Here is a 17,482-nt window from a genome sequence, read left to right as displayed (position 1 = left end):
AACCAATAGACGTTCACTGCCATCTCCGGAGCCCCAGCACGGCCAAGAGGAATCAGACCGGTGTGTTTGCATGTTTTAATTCCTTAACTGCATTGTTTATTTTACGGGGACTATGTGCAACATTCAGACACCTGTGGCTGTTAAGTGAACTGCGTGCTTCCACTCCATAGGCAGACACAAGAGAGCATCCAGGGCATCAGCTAAAACAGTGATGAGACCTACGCAAGACTGAACGTGATTGACCGGGCATCATGTTGATAGATGAGGTAACTGAAGTTACACTGTTATTATCGTTTGACTGTAAACTATATTTGACTCTCCAGTGCTGGCACAGCCCTAAAGTGTGGAGTTAGGTCTGGCTGCACAAGACTGTAGTTGAGAGGCTCAGCAGTGTCAGCATAGCTACATTTGATGGATGAAATACTATTGGTTAATGAAACTAGACAGAATATTATAAATGAGATGTGTTGCAATGAGAGTTTCCAATTAGCAAATCCTTGAAACAGTGAGCTGTTCGTTTCTTTTTTAATCTGTGGGTACGTATAAAGTTTTAGTTTTTCTTCCCTTCCTGGACTTTTTTCTCGTTTTTGGTCTTTTACCTTTCTCCTTTCCCTCTCATACATAGAGGAAAGTTCAAAAACTATATATTTAATACCAGTAGACGCCAGGAACAGTCAAAGCAAGGTTTGCAAATGGTTGACTGTTGCAAAGTTTGTGTGATTTGTAATGAATGGGCTCAATCAAATCTAACTCCACTTCACATTTCACATTCCCAGCTCCGCTTTCATCAGCAATTTGCAGACGTCTTGCAAAACACTTCACAGATCAATCCGACAGTATTATCATGACCACCTTAAATAGCCAACAATCAGGCTATCTCAGCAATCTGGACATTTTGGAGGCCCGAGCGACCTTCATGCTCGAGGATCGTGGATTAGCGAGCTTCTCCTGTATCCTCTATTCATTATGGTTGATCCTCACCGAGGATGGACCCGCTGCACAGGAAGACTGGCTGAGCGTCTGCCAGCGGCCGTGCGAAGAGCGCGGCGCTATGCTAAGGCGCATGGTAGGGTTTAACTGATATATCCTGCCTTAAGTCTCGCCTGCAGCCTCGCCATGTGAAATAACAGTCCAGGAATACCTCCTCAATGACCCACCCCCTCCCTTTCCTTCCCCATTTCCTTCTACTGTTTGGCCCCCCATCTGTTTAGACAGCAGTTGTCATTAATTCTGACTCCACTGAGCAAAAGCAATAATATATCAGATATGCTGCTTCGTTCAACAGCAGCTTGTTTCTTCTGAATCTGAAAGCAATAATTTATGGATGAAGGTGGCAAGTTTGTTGTGTGTTAATTTTATCAACAAATGCAAAGTTTGTCAAGAGTTACAAGAAGTGAAATAATACGACATGATAATAAGACATCTAGGAGAAGAAAGGAATAGTTTTTGCAAATATCTGACTAATTTGCTGCCTTCACTTAAAATAACCTTTTTTTTTTGTCTTGTTCTTTGTTGCTAAGTGCTCGTTGCTGTGGTGTTTTAACATTCACTGTACTGAAATAAAATTAAATCCTGTTAGTCACTAAACGGCTCAGAACTGATACATTTAAATCAGCAAAGCTATACAGTAGTAAAAATGTACACACAAATACAGAATTTGTCACGGAGGACTAATTTAAATTTAATTTCAGAAGATACACGCATCAGCTGAACGTCCATCAGCGTATTAGCCATGTGTATATACCCTACCACGTGTGTTTAGACAGCAGTAGTTGAAGATTCCCCCGTACAGGTCAGGGCCAAGGCAAACATCCAGCATCAGCTTACACACTCCTAATCCTAACCTTAACCTGAGGGCCAAAATGCCCATAAATTGACCTCTGAACAGCTAATGAGAATGCTGAGCCAGGCTGAGGCAAGTGTTGTACAGTGCACCGACAGTCGTCTCTTCAGCACAAGAATAACCTCTGATGAGGCGACTCGGGGGGGGGGGGGTTGACTGTTGGCTGACTGCAGAGGTCTTTGTCTTCTTTTCTTATGACAAACTATAATAGCACAAGTCAAGAAAAAAAAAAAGATAGAAACTGTGCCACAAAAGAAGAGCCGGGCAGGAACACCTTGCCTTAATGTGAAACAACTTGAGTTTAAGTGAGTTGATAGACCGTGAAATCTACATGTTCCTCTCTAGTGAAGAAAAGAACAGATGGGAGAAAATGGAAATGAGTAATTGCTACAGAACAAAGCTCTACTTGCTTTTATAGCAACACAACTGACAGAGATGAATTTAGAGATTCCCTCGCATACCAGACACATCTAAACAACATAAAAGGATCCAAATACACTGGTTAGTGCAGGACCGCCGAGGCTGCGGGGATGGAGGGTGATCCGTCTGTCAGCTCGCACAGACATTTACAGCACCTGACTGCCGCTGCAGCCTCCAGGCCTGACCACAACCCAGGCTAGAGTCAAGCCCGGTGTGGAGTGACACGGTGTCGTACCGACGCCCGGGGAGCGTGCCTCCACCAGATGACACCAGAGCCGAAGGGCCGGGGGTTCAGACGGCGGCGAGGACAGATGACACGCATGCCGCTCGGTTTGTCTGAGGGGGGGAGGCTTTTTAAAAAAGCGTCTTTGAGGAGTGTGTGTGTGTGTGTGTGTGTGTTGGTGTGCGTGAAAGGCAGCCGCTGTCAGCCACGCAATTAAGGAGCGGCCCCTTGATACCCATACTGGCATACGTTCGCATCGCATCACACAGGCGTGTTGTGACACTTGCAGACAGGCGGCCACACTCGTTCTGTCCTCCCAGCGGTCTTCATCAATCTGTTCTCCTTTTCAACAACAGCCCAGACACTTGTAGGCTTCACACACACTCACATGCACGCAGAATTTCAAGGAGAACGCCACTTGATTCGAGAATTTATACGCTATTTCTATGGCCTAGGACTGTCCATTCAACATTTGTGAGCTCTCAACAACAGGAAACCAGAGAGCTACAGCTCTATTTGCATGCAACTAGAACCATGAGGAGATCTTATTGTATCTACAGTTTATCCAGCTGTATTTGCTTCACAGTCATTTAGATTTACTTAATGACCCTCTGAGGGTAACTTCGCACTGCAGTCAGCCACACTTAACAAATTCTTGAAGCTACCTAACCATGAAAGAAAAGTGTGATTGTATCTAATGTTATGTTTAAGTGCAAGTGTAAAATTTAGTGAAACTAAATGGCTGCATTTATCGAGGGCGATTTTACTAACCTCTTCTAGATAAGTTGAAGTTTAGTGCAGTTAGTGTAGGTGATGCTGATAAGATCTCCTATCACACTGTATGTTATTTATACATCTATATATAATATATTATATATGTATCATATCTATAAACAGATGGGTGACAAATTAAAGGAAAAACCTGAAAAATGAGTGGAGAAACAGGATGACATCGCCCCCTGTCATAAGGCATGAGGGAGTCACTGAAGGGTTTGATGAGTATGAAATGAAGTGAATCACATGCTGTGACCTTCACCAGCTCTCAACCCAGTGGAACACCTAAGGGAGGGAATATCTTTGGAAGGACGGCGTTCTTCCCTCCATTAGAGTTCCAGGATTGATGCCAAGGTGCGCTGAAGCTGATCTGGTGGCTGGACTCTGTATTGTGGTATTGTACATTGGTGGCATAGTACATTTTCAACTGAAAAGCCGTTTATACGCATGAATAACCCTGAGGGGAAAGTGTTGTGCTGACAGTCGTATCTTCAGCACAAGAATAACCCCTGATAAGGCGGCTGGGGGGTGGGGGGGGTCCTCAAGGTCTCGCTCTTCTTAGTACAGAAGAAGTATAAAAGTACAAGTCAAGAAAGAGACAGAAATTAAGACAACAGTGCCACAATGGTGGATTTCAGCTGGTAGGATCAATGCCAATGTGCACTGAAGCTGATCTGGTGGCCTGTCTGTGTATTGAATGGTGGTATGGTACATTTTCAACTGAAAAGCCTTTTATATGTATGAATAACCACGTGGGGAAAGTTTTGTTTTGGCTAATCCAGTGAAATAAACACGTCAGAAATCCAGGTGTTTCAGTAAATGAATGTAAAAGTCATAAGTTGGTCCTCAACTGTCCATAATGGTCTAAAACACCCCGAGATGTTTAAGGGAAAGTTGCTTTAGTACGATGTAAATAGTACAAAAACATTAACTGGTGACTTTTACATGACACTGCACTGATGGCTACATACACACACCCAACACAAAAAAAAAATTAAACTCGTGTCTAAAAGTGTCTAAAAATTGACTGCAAGAGCTAATACACACACACACACACACACACACACACACACACACGCACAGGGTATAAAAGTGCATCTTTGAGCACACGCACATATTGAACTGAGCATACCAGGCATACCAAGGGGAGCCTCAACAAGCCAAGGCGGGGGGTGGCGTGCTGCTGGAATGATACGGGGATGGACACACAGACACCTCTTTGAAAGTGATACATGGCCCTGGGTGGCAGCAAGCGCCACTCCAGATCCGCTCAGACAGGCAGAGAGGATGCCAGGCTGGTTGGGACTTAAGCCGTAATGAGCCTGGAGACACACACACACACAGACACACACACACACACACACACACACACACACACACACACACGGACACACCAAGTGCCTAAGTTCGCTCAACAATGCGGCCAACTGCAAAGATAATATGGATGTGTGCACAAGAGATGAACTACAAAGCAAAAGTGATGGGCAGATATGCATTCCTGGGTCTCACATATTTGTAGAGCCATACATACATGCGCACACACAGACACACACACAGCATTATGGACTATACAGATCGTCTTCTTCTAACCTGACACTGTCAACTCTGCCAATTTTCCAAAGTGCGAAGGACGATCACTTCTCTTTACGTCTCATATCTTTTTTTATCACCAAACACCAATTTCACCCAAAAAACAATCATCTTCACAATTTGGGTCTTTGTTTTTGTACTTTTGTGCCATCAACATTGGTAGATGCCTTACAACCCAGGATGCTTTATAGGGCAAGAAACAACAGGTGGGATGATCAGATAAAGTATAAACAAATACAATTTTGACCATATCATCTAGAGCTTTTCACTTCAATGACCCCTAAACTGACACCAATTAGACCAAAGACCAAAATAGTCATACATCCTGTCATTGTGATAGTTATGGATGGAATTATAGTGAAAATAAATTATTCCCCTTTTTACTAAGGACCCCCAGGAACTCCATCACCCTTCTTTCAGAAAAACTGCTCTTTTTTTATAACTTAATTTTGTGTACACTATCTATCAAGATGGAGGTGTCTGGCAACAGGTTAACTTCCAAATATGTTGTTTGGTTAAAATAGTTAAACTAAGCTGATCATTAAACAGCTTTTGTTGCTTCCTCAACTGGATTCTGCAGGAAAAATGGGTGTAGCAATGTCATGGCGGCAGATGTGATATAAGGCCAGTGCACTTAATGTGTAGTAACGTGAGTAACAGGGACTGACCTGTACTTCCTCGCAGGAATTATCCAATCATGTGTCAAGATTTAGAAACTGTCACATTTATGATCCTGACCTTTCCAGGCCAGGTGTAATATCCTGCCCCTGACAAAGAAAGGATATGATTGGGTGGCAGGAAGTTCCAGCTGAGGACCTGGTTGGCCAGAGCCAGGTAGCGCTGAAAGACTGATGACATCTGGGCGTTGAGGTTCTCGCGGCGGCTGAACTCCTGCAGCACCTCCATGGTCAACATGAAGATCTGACGCAGGCCCTCCTCCTGGAAGTGAGGAAGGGATGATAGATCAGGAGAAGAAAAAATAAAAAAGAAGAAGAAGAGAACACTGTGTTCCCTTCTTTAACAGCTTCACTGTTACACAGAATAGGAGATGAGGTGGGGAACAAACCTGGAAAAGACGCTTGCAGCTGCCGTGAAACTCCATGCTGAGGCCGATGCTGCTGGTCTTACTGGAGCTGGAGAACTCGCTGAGCAGAGCGGTGAGGATGGAGCAGGCCAGTGTTTGCTGCAGCAGACAGAAGGTTGTGTGATCGCAGAGGTCAAAGGTTATACAAGATAGTCAGATAGAAGTTATTGCTGAGGTCAAACTTGAGCAAGCAGGGAGAGTGACTGTGCAAACAAACTAAGATTGTGTCCCAATCCCAGCATAAATATTAGATCTAAGTAAGTTAAATAAATAAATAAATGGTATACTATTACAGTAAACTGAAAAAAAGTAAGTCCGGAGCTTGAATTTTGAGTGTGCTGTTGACGGACACTAGTGTCCCACAATGCAATGCACAAAGGAAATGGAACAGCTGCAAAACATTAAAACAAGTGGTGGTTGGTGGTTAGACGGCTAAGAAAACAAAAAATGAAATCTCTGGGAAAACATTTTGTTTTCTCTCTGTGAAGATCACTTGGCTGTGGCAATCTGAAGTCACAGTCTGGAGTCCTACAGTGCACATACTGCGTGAGTCTATATTATTAGTATGCACATGCTAGTGTGTCTCTAGTGGAGACACCCCCACCATGTGCAAAAATATCAACTATTACAACCGACTCCTCGATAAACTGTCCGTCACTTGAACTCACTTTATAAATACGTTCATCAAGCAAAAATCTAAAAGTTGTGTTTATAATTTGAGTTTAAGTGATGAACATTGAGCAGGACTCTTTGGTTTTCTTGTCAAGTTTAGAGTTTTTATTCTTAAGCACCTTCCACTTATGGAGTGTAAGAACTTTTTAGATATTACAACTTGGACTAATCGATTAATCCACTGATCGTTTCAGCAATTCTTTCTTTTAATCATCAGGCAGAAGAAACCACATCAAACCTTATTTTACATACAGTTTCTAATTGTAATTTCATTTTGCCTTTCATGGTTCAGATTCTGTCGGATTCAGTCCTGTCTGGTTTTGTGCATCTGCGATTAACATTAAAGTTTCAGCACTTTCTTGTTTGGGGTTTGCTTTGGATAACAAATGAAATAGTGCCACCTACTGGACAAAGATGAGATCTCCAGTTGTTTTATAATACAGAGCAGCACGGAGACAAAGTCAAGCCAACATACTTTTACAGATGGGAGACAAATATTTTTCCCACACACAGCACATCTCACATATTCTTTCGCAATTTTTGCTTCTTGGCTTAAATCGCGTTTCCATAAAATCACTTGGACAGTTTATACAACAGCCACAAACATACTGTCATAAAAATGCACTTTGACGACATCTTATACACAAAATTAGCTTCAGTGCATGAGGGAAGAGAAAACAGCCACTTTCAAGATTTTACTTTCTTCTAACCACAGGAACACGCCTGGAGCTTCTATCCCAGCTCGGCCTTTGTGCCATTTTTTTATTTTCAGACTGAGCTCTCTGTAATCTGAGCCAGATCCAATGCAGGAAGTCTGTAACCAGGGCACAAATGTGGTCCATCAAGGCACAAACACAATAAACATGATCAAAGCTTAAACCCAGTTTTGCTAACAATGCATTCATCTAATGCTTTAAACGTGTCGGGAAACACACTCTGTTGTTTATGTTAATGTCCTCTCTGAGTGTGAGAACAGGTCTGAACACAGAGTCAAATCTCATTATCAAGCCTTATTATTTGCATCAATCTCCAACTTTCTGAATCTAAACGTGTGGTGTTTGACACAGCGGCAATCACTGACTATTGACAGCTTAATCATTTCACTAGATAATTTATAGGAGGCAAAAGTAGAGATAGTTCACAAAATAGTTGCATGTCGTCTAGAACCATGTGCTCTCCTTTTTAGGAGGTTTTTCTGAAACACTTTAGATTAAAAAAGGAACTATTGTATTTACTCCTTTAAATTTTAAGTTTTCAGCCTAATGCCACATTTTGGAAAGCTGCCTAGAAGTCACCAGCACACACCTATTCACTGATTTAACATCAAAATGACTCACTGGAGAAACTGTAAATCCTCAAAGCCTTTTCTCTAAGTTTCACATACATCTATATAAAAAGGTGTGGAAAATATTTATATGATTTAATAATGTGTCTTGCACCATAAAATCATATTAACTCTTTAAAAAAAAAAAAAGAAAACATTATGTACTATAAAATCACTAAAAAGCGATTCAGGGACGTCTTTCTCACCACTGTGGGGTTCCCGCTGCTTATGAGCTGGCCGACCTCGTGAAAGATGCTTTTGCAGTTGATGGATTTGTCCAGAGAGCCTCTCTTCACGATGACCGCCACGGCCAGCAGGATCTGCTCACGGACATACTTCTGCAGGCTGAGGGAAACAGGGAAGCGATCGATCGTTTAATTGAAGCAGAAAAACTTACAGTGGATGCGACGGAGATCGTCTGAGGCGAACCGAACAATGACCACTGCAGAGACTGAGAACAGTAAGAAAAACGAAGTGAAAGAGGAGTTTTGTGTCCGAGGGTGCAATCACAGCTGCAGCCTGTTTTCTTTGGCGCTTAAAGCTTGTTTGCTGAAGAGAGTTTTGGTAACCAGGTCAGAGACTTCTGTGGATTACAGTCTCTGTAACCTGTGCTCTTCTTCTCTGCTGTTTACACCAGTGGACACATGAAGAAACAGCTGAATATGATCATCAGATTGAATTTTTATGAATGCTTGGCTTTCCACGTATGAGGAAGTGCAGAGTATCAGACGCCACTGTCCAACTCATTCTGCACATAAAAGCTTAGATTATTGGAAGGAAAAGGAGAAAATTCCAGGCATCTTTTTTAATTCAAACAGCATCAATATTATCTGCACAAACAAATTAACCGCTGCTCATGCATGTGATCCAACGCAGATTTACATTTTTCACATTTTCAATATCGAGCTAATTCATGTATTCAGCTCATTAAAAAGCCCATAATATATCTGTGGGATTTGAAAGGTTTGTTGATGAATATTAATAGCTCTTGAATTACTGCACAGTTTCCTCTGCTTTAAACTTATGTAACAGGAGATGAAGTCTATTTATGTTCTTGCCAATCTCACCACTCACCAATGAAAGTCAATAAAGGTCATACATACTACACAGGTTTCATCATGCCTCTCTTTATGTCTTTCTTTCTTACTTGGGTCTCTGTAAGACGTAGGTGAGAAGGAATGCCCGGAGCGACTCGATGCTGGTCTTCTCCAGCAGGATCCACTCCCGCACGACGGCCTCCATGATGGCTGTGGCTGCCTGGAACAGCACATAGTCCACCTTACTGGTCTCTGGAGACGTAAAGGGAGACAAGATAAATATATTGCAGGAGAAAAATACAGTATGATAAAGCCAGATGTATATATTTTAAATAAAAGGCATTTAAATACTTTGTATTAACCCCAATTCCCTGATAACTAGATTTGGTTGTTGAGTTTAGGGATGGGAATTTTTAACCAACTGGTCATTTAAACAAGTGTTGTTCTAGTTAACATTAAAATATGAATATTAATTGACTTGTTTTGTCTGACCAACAGATATTTAGTTCACCGTCACGTAAGACAAAGGAAAGCATCAAATTCTCAAATTTGAGGAGCCGGAACCAGAGAATTATCAGGATTTTTGCTTGAAAAATGACGATAAATCAAGTATCAAAAGCAGTTTAATTTTCCAGCAATTTAAAAGCTCTATTTCTTGAGGTATTAGCTGTAACAAAATCTGCTGCTCTGTGATCTTTCCGACTGATGCTTGCAATCAAAACATAAAGCAAAAAGCCGCACCTTAGAGTTACTCTATAGATGAAGAGTATTAACTGAATTCAGCTTAAATCTGATAAGGACCGAATGTGAGTAACACAACCCAGTGAAGGATTTTATATGGTTCTAATGGTCAGAATAAGACAAGGCAATTTATTTATGTAGCACATTTCATTACATGAAAGTAACATACACTCAATTATCAGTTTATTAGGAAGACTTTGCTAAAACCAATGCAGTCTTATACACCAGTCCTGTGGTGAATGCTCCCTTCATGAAGGTTATAATATTCAGTTTTTGTTTGAACTGTTTTAGAGAGGTGTTCATTGCAGAACTGAAATGACTATGATAATCAATGAATCAGTTATGGCCATTTTTAAACATTCAAACATTTTATTGTTCCAGCTTCTCCAATGTGAGGATTTTCCACTTTGCTCTTTATTGCCAACTACACAGACAGAAACCTAAGCTCCCTTCAGATCAAATAGGAAGTATATTATGCCTGTGGGGGTGCAGGACATTAAAACAGTTTCACAGCAGAAGATTTGTGATCATGATCAGTGGCTGAAGCCCAGATTGGATGGACACACTTGAATGAAAGTGAAATGAAAACCCTTTCCTCCCTTTAAACAACAACTGTAGCTTTGCCCTGGACCATTACCCATAAGGACCAACTCTACTGCTCTCAGCTGTACAAAAAAACAGCATGTTTGTTCAGACAGTCTTTCCTGGGTAAGTAAATGTTTATAAAATACAAAAACATGTAAGTTCAAAATAAGTGATGCAGGTTCATCGATTAAGTCAATAGTTACCTAGGATGTGCTTGCAGATGGCAAAAGGGGATTTGGACTTCCTGAAGGAGAGAAATACGTGTTCAGCATGCTGCCTCTGTTCTGTGCTGACCATGGACGGCGGTGCCTGTAGGAAACAAACAAAATTAGTCATTTAAAATGAGACTTAATTTTCTGGGTGCGAGAGAAGGAGTAGCCACAGGTGGGGACCCTGCTCTGTTTCCATTGGTGGCTCGCAGTGCGCAGTAATCATTAAGTCAGTTAGAGCAAAGAGTTCATTATAAACCAATACCATCAAGGACTATTATTATGTCACACCATGATACTAATATTGTAGTCATACTTTACAAACAAAGTACAAACAGGAGAGCCAATAACAGATAACCCTCCATAATAATTAAAAAGTCATCAAGGCTCCAAATGTTCTATGATTAAAAACAAACACACACACGTTTATTGAGGAGTGTCGCCATGATACAGCTCGGCAGGAAAGTCACATTCCAGGCTTGATTGCAAAAGCAACTCTGCGGCTGAAGGCAGCAGAGGAAAGAAAGACCCTTTTATCTGAGAGCGCACGCGCACACACACACACACGCACACACACACACACACACACTATGATGAAGTGGCAGACACACAACACACCAAGACTTATAGCAGAAATAAGGATTCTAATATTATCTACATATATATATATATATATATATATAAAAAACTGATATGCAATATTTACATTGATGACAAGACATGTTAAAGCTGCGCTGATGAATATTTTTACATTAACAGTGGAAAGAATTACTGTGTGTGATGTGAAAAGTGTTGAAACAACGAACTGATGTAGGATTATTAGCTTCTGACTTTCAGCTCATTGTTCTGATTTTTCAGTCCACAGCTTTACTGTTTTGGTTCAGTCTCATCCCCCTCATCACTGTCATTCTCAGTCACAGCAGGCAGCCGTTTTCAGCAATAACAGTGTGATAAACCCACTCTAGACCATTTGTCCAGCACCATAAAAAAACAACCACACAATGTTAACGACTAGCTGGTGAACACAGTGGATCATTTAGCAGCTCAGGAACCAGGTATTTCCTTCAAGACTTTGTTGAGACCAAAACAGAGCTAAAAGCAGAGAGTGACATTCAGCAAGTGGCCAAAAACACAACTCCAAATGAGTGTTCTGTGTCCGCTTGGTGTGTAAATCAATTGCTTGTTAACACAATTTTAATAAAAGCAAGTCTTATTACATTATAGTAAATAAATGTGGTGTGTAGCTTGTTTGTGCAGCCTTTAAGTGACAAAAGTTTACACAGAGCACATGGTTCACAATGCCAGATAATCACTGATAAACATCGACAGACTGTCCAGCTCTGAATTACATCCATTAACAAGAAATCTACAGATTAAACTGTGCTAAACAGGGAGTTATTGTCGTATCTAACAGGGCAACGATGTCCTATATAGGTTTGCTGTTAGCATGTTCGCACAATGAACTGTGGAAAAAAAACATGAAAGTCAAACTGGAACTTGAGAAGACTATTTTAAGAGAAATCTGACTTAATTATAGGCATGTAACAGTTCAATTCACAATTTGAGTATGTCTGTAGAGCAAAATTTAAAGGTTATGTTCCTGACAATGTGCTGACATTTGCACTTTCAATGTATTGATTAATATTCAACTTTCTTGGGTCTAGAAACAGAGCAGTAAAGACGCATAAAATATAACCGCAGCATCCATCGACAGATTCTAGCTGTAACCCTTTGTTGCAAACCATCCTCCTCTTTTTCCCCTCATTTCCTGTCCATCTCTTTACCATCAGTCTGATGAAGGCAAAAATGTAAAAAAAAAACAAAACAAATAAATAAATAAATATATATATATAAACACGAGAAAAAAAAAGTAAAAGAACAACATCTGAGATGTTTAATCTGAGCCATTTTGATGACAGAGTAATAACAATAATAAAAAAAATAATAACAGAAAAATAAACACTAGCATTTCTAACTCTGCAATGAATGATACATATGGGACAATTGGTAATCTTAAATGTGCAACTCAGGCTGTGACACGACTGATCTAAACATGTGCAGGGTGTTTGTTATTTATAATGGCTCGTGAGCTGCTTTCATGTGTTGTTTTGTGCGCGCATGCACAATTATTGTGTGTGTGGATTTGGTGTCGGATTAGGAGCTCTCTATGACCGGCTACTGTAACACACCACCTGCTAGCCATTCAGTTCAGCAGCCTCACCAGCATGGAGTAAAGACTTTAAAGCATTTTCCAATCACAAAACTCAAATTTCTCACAGGTGACCACTGATTAAGATTCAAATTTCTGGTGTGTGTTTGTGACCAAGTTGCAAAGACGTATATAATATAAAATATTCTGTGTCTGTGGTCTGATTGCAGCTGGGACGCTTTGTTGCAAGTTATCACCCCTCTTTCTCCACTCATTTTCTGTCTGTCTACATACTATCAACTGTCTGATAAAGGCAAAAAATGTATTACAGAAAAAGAAAAAAAGAGTAAGAGTGCAACATCTAAAGTTTAGATTCATAATGAAACAGAGCTTAGCCGGAGCTCTTTCATGTGGCCTCTCAGCAGCACCATTGATAAGAAATCAAAACTACATTATCATATAATAAAATCAACAGATATGCGATACTGACAACCACAGTATTGTCCTATTCAACTGACTGATTTTATATCACATGAAGAGCTCTGTACCAAACACCCTGGTTAATCTAGACACTAAGATATACAGCTATGAAGTCATTGTAGATAAAACAAGAAATTCATAAGACACCTGCTGACTAACATGTGGAGGTAAAGCTCTTGTATGGCTGCTGGTGTTCACGTGAAGCAACTACTCTACCAAAACAGGCACATGTCTCAGTCAGTATCACGTTGAAGCAGAGCAACAAGGTGCGTTCAGATTTAAAGCCAATAAATGGTAAAAGCAAAATGGCAGAGAAGCAAGACCAGGCTCTAGCTAGCTAACACATCCAACACACACGGACCCAGTCATGACATGCACATGGTTAGCCACTTGCTCCTAGCTGGTGTGTTCATTTGTTCCAATGGAGACTGGAGGGTGCACAGGGGTGGAGGAAGAAGGAAGGAGGGAGGGAGAGGGGAGGAGGGGGCAAACACTTGATGGAAACGTGTGTTTTTAGGGAGGTAGAGAGGATGAGCTAAAGCTAAAGCTCGAGATGGTCCAACTGTATGTAGGGAGTACAGTACAACTTGATGTAACGTTAACAGCTGAAAAGGGCGAAGTTTCTGGAAACCTGAGCCACATTGGAAAGTGTCCAAACGTGGAGTAATATTTTAGGGTGGAGGTGGTCTATGAGAAGAAGAGGGTAAACGAAGAAAGAGGGGGAAATGTTACGATTAAGAGCAGATTTTTGCGGGATTTTTTTTTTTGCGCCACGCATCGTTTCTCCGGTTTAAAAAAAAAAAAGAAGCTGAACACATTTAACAACAAAATCCGAGAAGAAACAAACAGCAGCGGGAGTCACCAACCGCCAAACTCCACCCGAGACAAAGTTAAGACACATGTACTTTCTCCACAGAGGCTTTAAAGTAACGCTGAATTTCTCACCATTAAAACTTTGGCAGCGCTTTCCAGCTGTGTGATCACTTCTGATGCACCGACCGCCGCCATCATCGTCCCTCTCCAATGACGCGCCATGCGCTCTGCATTGTGGGATTACAGCGATGGTACCCGGCAGGGTTGAAACCGGTTGAAACCGTCATCCTCAGCGCGCGCGCGCGGAGGCGACGGGTACTGCAACCGCCGCGCGAGGTTTCCAGTGCTACACAGCTTTAGCTAAACATTAAAACTATTAAAGGAAAAACTTTAGAAACCAATGTAACCCTGTCTGTTTGAGCGTTTAACTGTAACTGTGCAAGAGGTTTTTGCCTGTAAATTTGAAAAACATATTATGTATGAAATGATTTGTTTTTGTTTGAAAGTTATACTGCTCTGTCAAAACCAACGCACAGAATGACCACACAGATAATAATCACAAAGAGAGAGAAAACGACCACAGAGACACCAAATGAGTACTGAGAGACAGAACAGCCCCCCAAAAAAAACTACCACAGAGACTCAGAAATGACTACAAAAAATGTAAATTGACACAAAAGAACCACAAAGAGACTCAGAACGATGCACAATGACCACAGGAACAAAAATTATAAACAGGAGACGACTACAAAGAGACATAAAACAACCACAAAGACAAAGAATGACTATAAAGACACACAACATGGCTATGAAGAGAAAGTGTCAGTTTAAGTTGTTTTGTGGTTCTGTGCTGGAGGGGTGGGTGGCCTGTCTTTGCCCAGGGGTCCATTTTCTCATAATTCATGCATTAATGTTTATGTCAGAGAAGTACAAAAGAATAAAACAAACTACAGAGCAGTAGTGAAAAGTAACTATCCATTTATTACAAGTATAATATTGAAATTCTTGTATTTCCTTTAAAGGTTATTATAAAAATGTTTTATTCTTATTTTCCTTGTCAGTATTTGACTGCAGATTAAGATTTTACATGCAACAGTTCATGCAAATGTGATGCATTTGAATAAACTACCCAGCTATATAATAGTCTAGTTAAAAAAAAATTCTAACTCTTCAACCAACTGCAGCAGTAAAATGTTGATAATTTATAAATCATGTTGTGGTTTGCTCAGTGTTCTTCAGATACATTTTTGTGAATTTGAAGTTCAAGATTTACTAACTTTTGAGTTCATGTTTCCATCAAGAAAAGCACAAATTCTTTGAACTGATAAGTATTGGTATAAGTTATTATGCAAGGATGACAGTCAACAGAAATGTAATCCTTCCTTGTATAATATATTTAATTTACATGGTATACAACTGATTGCTGCCCATGATCCCAATTTTATTAGATTAAAAATCAAATTCAATATGTGATCTAACTCCCAAACTATCACAGGCCTAAAATAACATTTAAAAATGATAACAAAGCTTTTGTGTCACCTTCTATTCACACATTAAATGCGATGAAATAAAGCACAAGTCCAAGTTGGTTAATTTAATTTATACATACATTTTACACACAAGGATTGTAAAGGATTTTTACAAATTCTCAGTTCATACATAAATGTAAAAAAAGAGATGGCTGTCCACATTACATCATCTATAATACTGTGTAGACAAGGGGGTTTGAACATTAGCACAAGGGAAATTGAAAAAAGGGGAAAAAAAGATACAAAAAATATGTATATCTGTATAAATATAAATTCAAGAGTAACAGAATTGTATCATACATTAAGAAGCATCGAAGACGAACGGAGGCTCCTTAGAGTAAAAATACAAAATGAAAAGGATACACAAGGAAGTCTTGTGAAGAAATCAGATCAAGTCAGTCAAAGATTGTCGGTCATCATTGTCTAACCTTGGAAACAGAAAACAAAAACAAAACCTCACACCCTCTGTGGCACTCACACACTCTGCAGAGAGTCGCAGCTCTCGGTATAAAGCTATTTGTCATGCAGCACTCCGTCCTGGTCGATGTGGATTGACAACGCAGTCAATGTGAGGTTTAGAGAAGTGGAAGGACGCCTGGGTAGACGTCTGGACCGGCTGACAGAACAACTGGATGGGGAAGAGTGAAAGAGCAACGCCTGTCTGCTTTACTAAAAGCAATGACGGTGCCCTTGAGCAAGGCACCTCATCCATGATGCATCCTGTGGTGCTGCTCTGCAGAAGACCACAGGCAGCACTGGCTGTGTTTACATACAGGATACTGGCTTTAGTGTAGTTTAAGCCACAACCAAACATGTTCACGACAAAGAGCAAAAAAAAATATTGTGATTGCACTGAGGTTTTTTTGTGTATTTATGCAACAAATCTGTGATATGAAATTAAATTTGTGAACAACCCACTCCAAATTACACCAGTTGGAACATTGTACAGCGGTGACACCCCTGTTTCCCTTTCCTAAAGCAAAACATATCAACCAGAAATACACTGAGTTACAGAAATATGGCGTCTTTGAAGAGAAAAAGCCACATTCGATTTAAACATTTCATCTGTCTTTGATTGCAGGAGTTGTAATTTATTGTCCCACACACTTTCCCTAAAACTCTGCCTTATCTAATTCTACTTACTGTCAGTTACCGGCTAGAATAAGAACAATAATGTCGGTGCGTGACAACAAAGCCAGTATGAATGTGAAACAGAGCGTGCTCTGTCAGTTTCCCCACATCGAGAGTAATAACAGATAAAAGGAGGTCTGTGAAGAAGAGATGATAAGAAGAAGGTCATCTTTTAAGATTGTGCTGCTCATTGTAGAACACAAGGCACATTTACAGAAAAAAAAAACTTTCAATACATTGTCAAGCAAAATAATAATAATAATAATAATATCAAAAAAAAAAAAAAAATTCTGTAACAAATCTTATCCACACATTTTTTCACCACTCCGCCAGTTATGCATCAGAGAATCACTTTAAAAAGTTCTGACTTCTTCAGCATTCCCAGTCATTTAGTCAACTTCACAATACTGTTGGAACAGTTGGGTATTAATTATCAACCAAACAGCTCAGTTCAAAGAGAGCGGTTACCGTTTACTGATTGTCAATAAGCATGAAGGTACTGGATGATAAGTGTCACCAACACAGAACATGGCACAGGTCTGTAATAAAAGTACAGAGTTAAACAACACTCAAACTTGTGGTCATTTCGGATAAATAAAGAAAATGTACCAAACACTAACTCTTTGTTGAAGTTTAACCGTTTGTTTGTAAAACAGAGAAAGCTATTCATTCTTATTTTCCAATTACATTTCCTGAAGCTCACCTGCCTCACTCCTCCTCTTCCTCTCACTTTGATCTACTCTGTTCCATCTCTCTCTGAAACCAGAAACCTCTACACCCTCCCCTCCTGCGTTCAGGACCAGCCCGGCTGCAGGAGGCGAAGAGTCTACCAACAATGTTCTGCAAACACTGATCATCATCATCATCATTATCATCAT

The 17,482-nt window shown here is 40.3% G+C and overlaps 1 protein-coding gene across 1 annotated transcript in view; it reads right to left on the bottom strand.

Annotated features, from left to right (window-relative positions):
* xpo4 (exportin 4) overlaps window positions 1-14,196 on the bottom strand; it is a 57,236-nt gene extending 43,040 nt beyond the window's left edge. Inside the window, exons 1-6 of the mRNA XM_087172934.1 lie at window positions 14,077-14,196; window positions 10,497-10,602; window positions 9,078-9,219; window positions 8,137-8,275; window positions 5,917-6,033; window positions 5,637-5,789 (exon numbers count right to left, since the gene is read on the bottom strand). Of these exons, the coding sequence (XP_087029060.1) occupies window positions 5,637-5,789; window positions 5,917-6,033; window positions 8,137-8,275; window positions 9,078-9,219; window positions 10,497-10,602; window positions 14,077-14,166 (747 nt within the window). The 5' untranslated portion in view covers window positions 14,167-14,196. The remainder of the gene's footprint in view (window positions 1-5,636; window positions 5,790-5,916; window positions 6,034-8,136; window positions 8,276-9,077; window positions 9,220-10,496; window positions 10,603-14,076) is intronic.
* Window positions 14,197-17,482: the final 3,286 nt, after the last annotated feature.

This window comes from Seriola lalandi, unplaced genomic scaffold (assembly GCF_002814215.2).
Source record: "Seriola lalandi dorsalis isolate HSWRI2012SDOR001 ecotype SW California unplaced genomic scaffold, Sedor1 jcf7180002053912, whole genome shotgun sequence".
NCBI lineage: Eukaryota > Metazoa > Chordata > Actinopteri > Carangiformes > Carangidae > Seriola > Seriola lalandi.
This window is presented reverse-complemented; position numbering and strand designations above follow the sequence as displayed.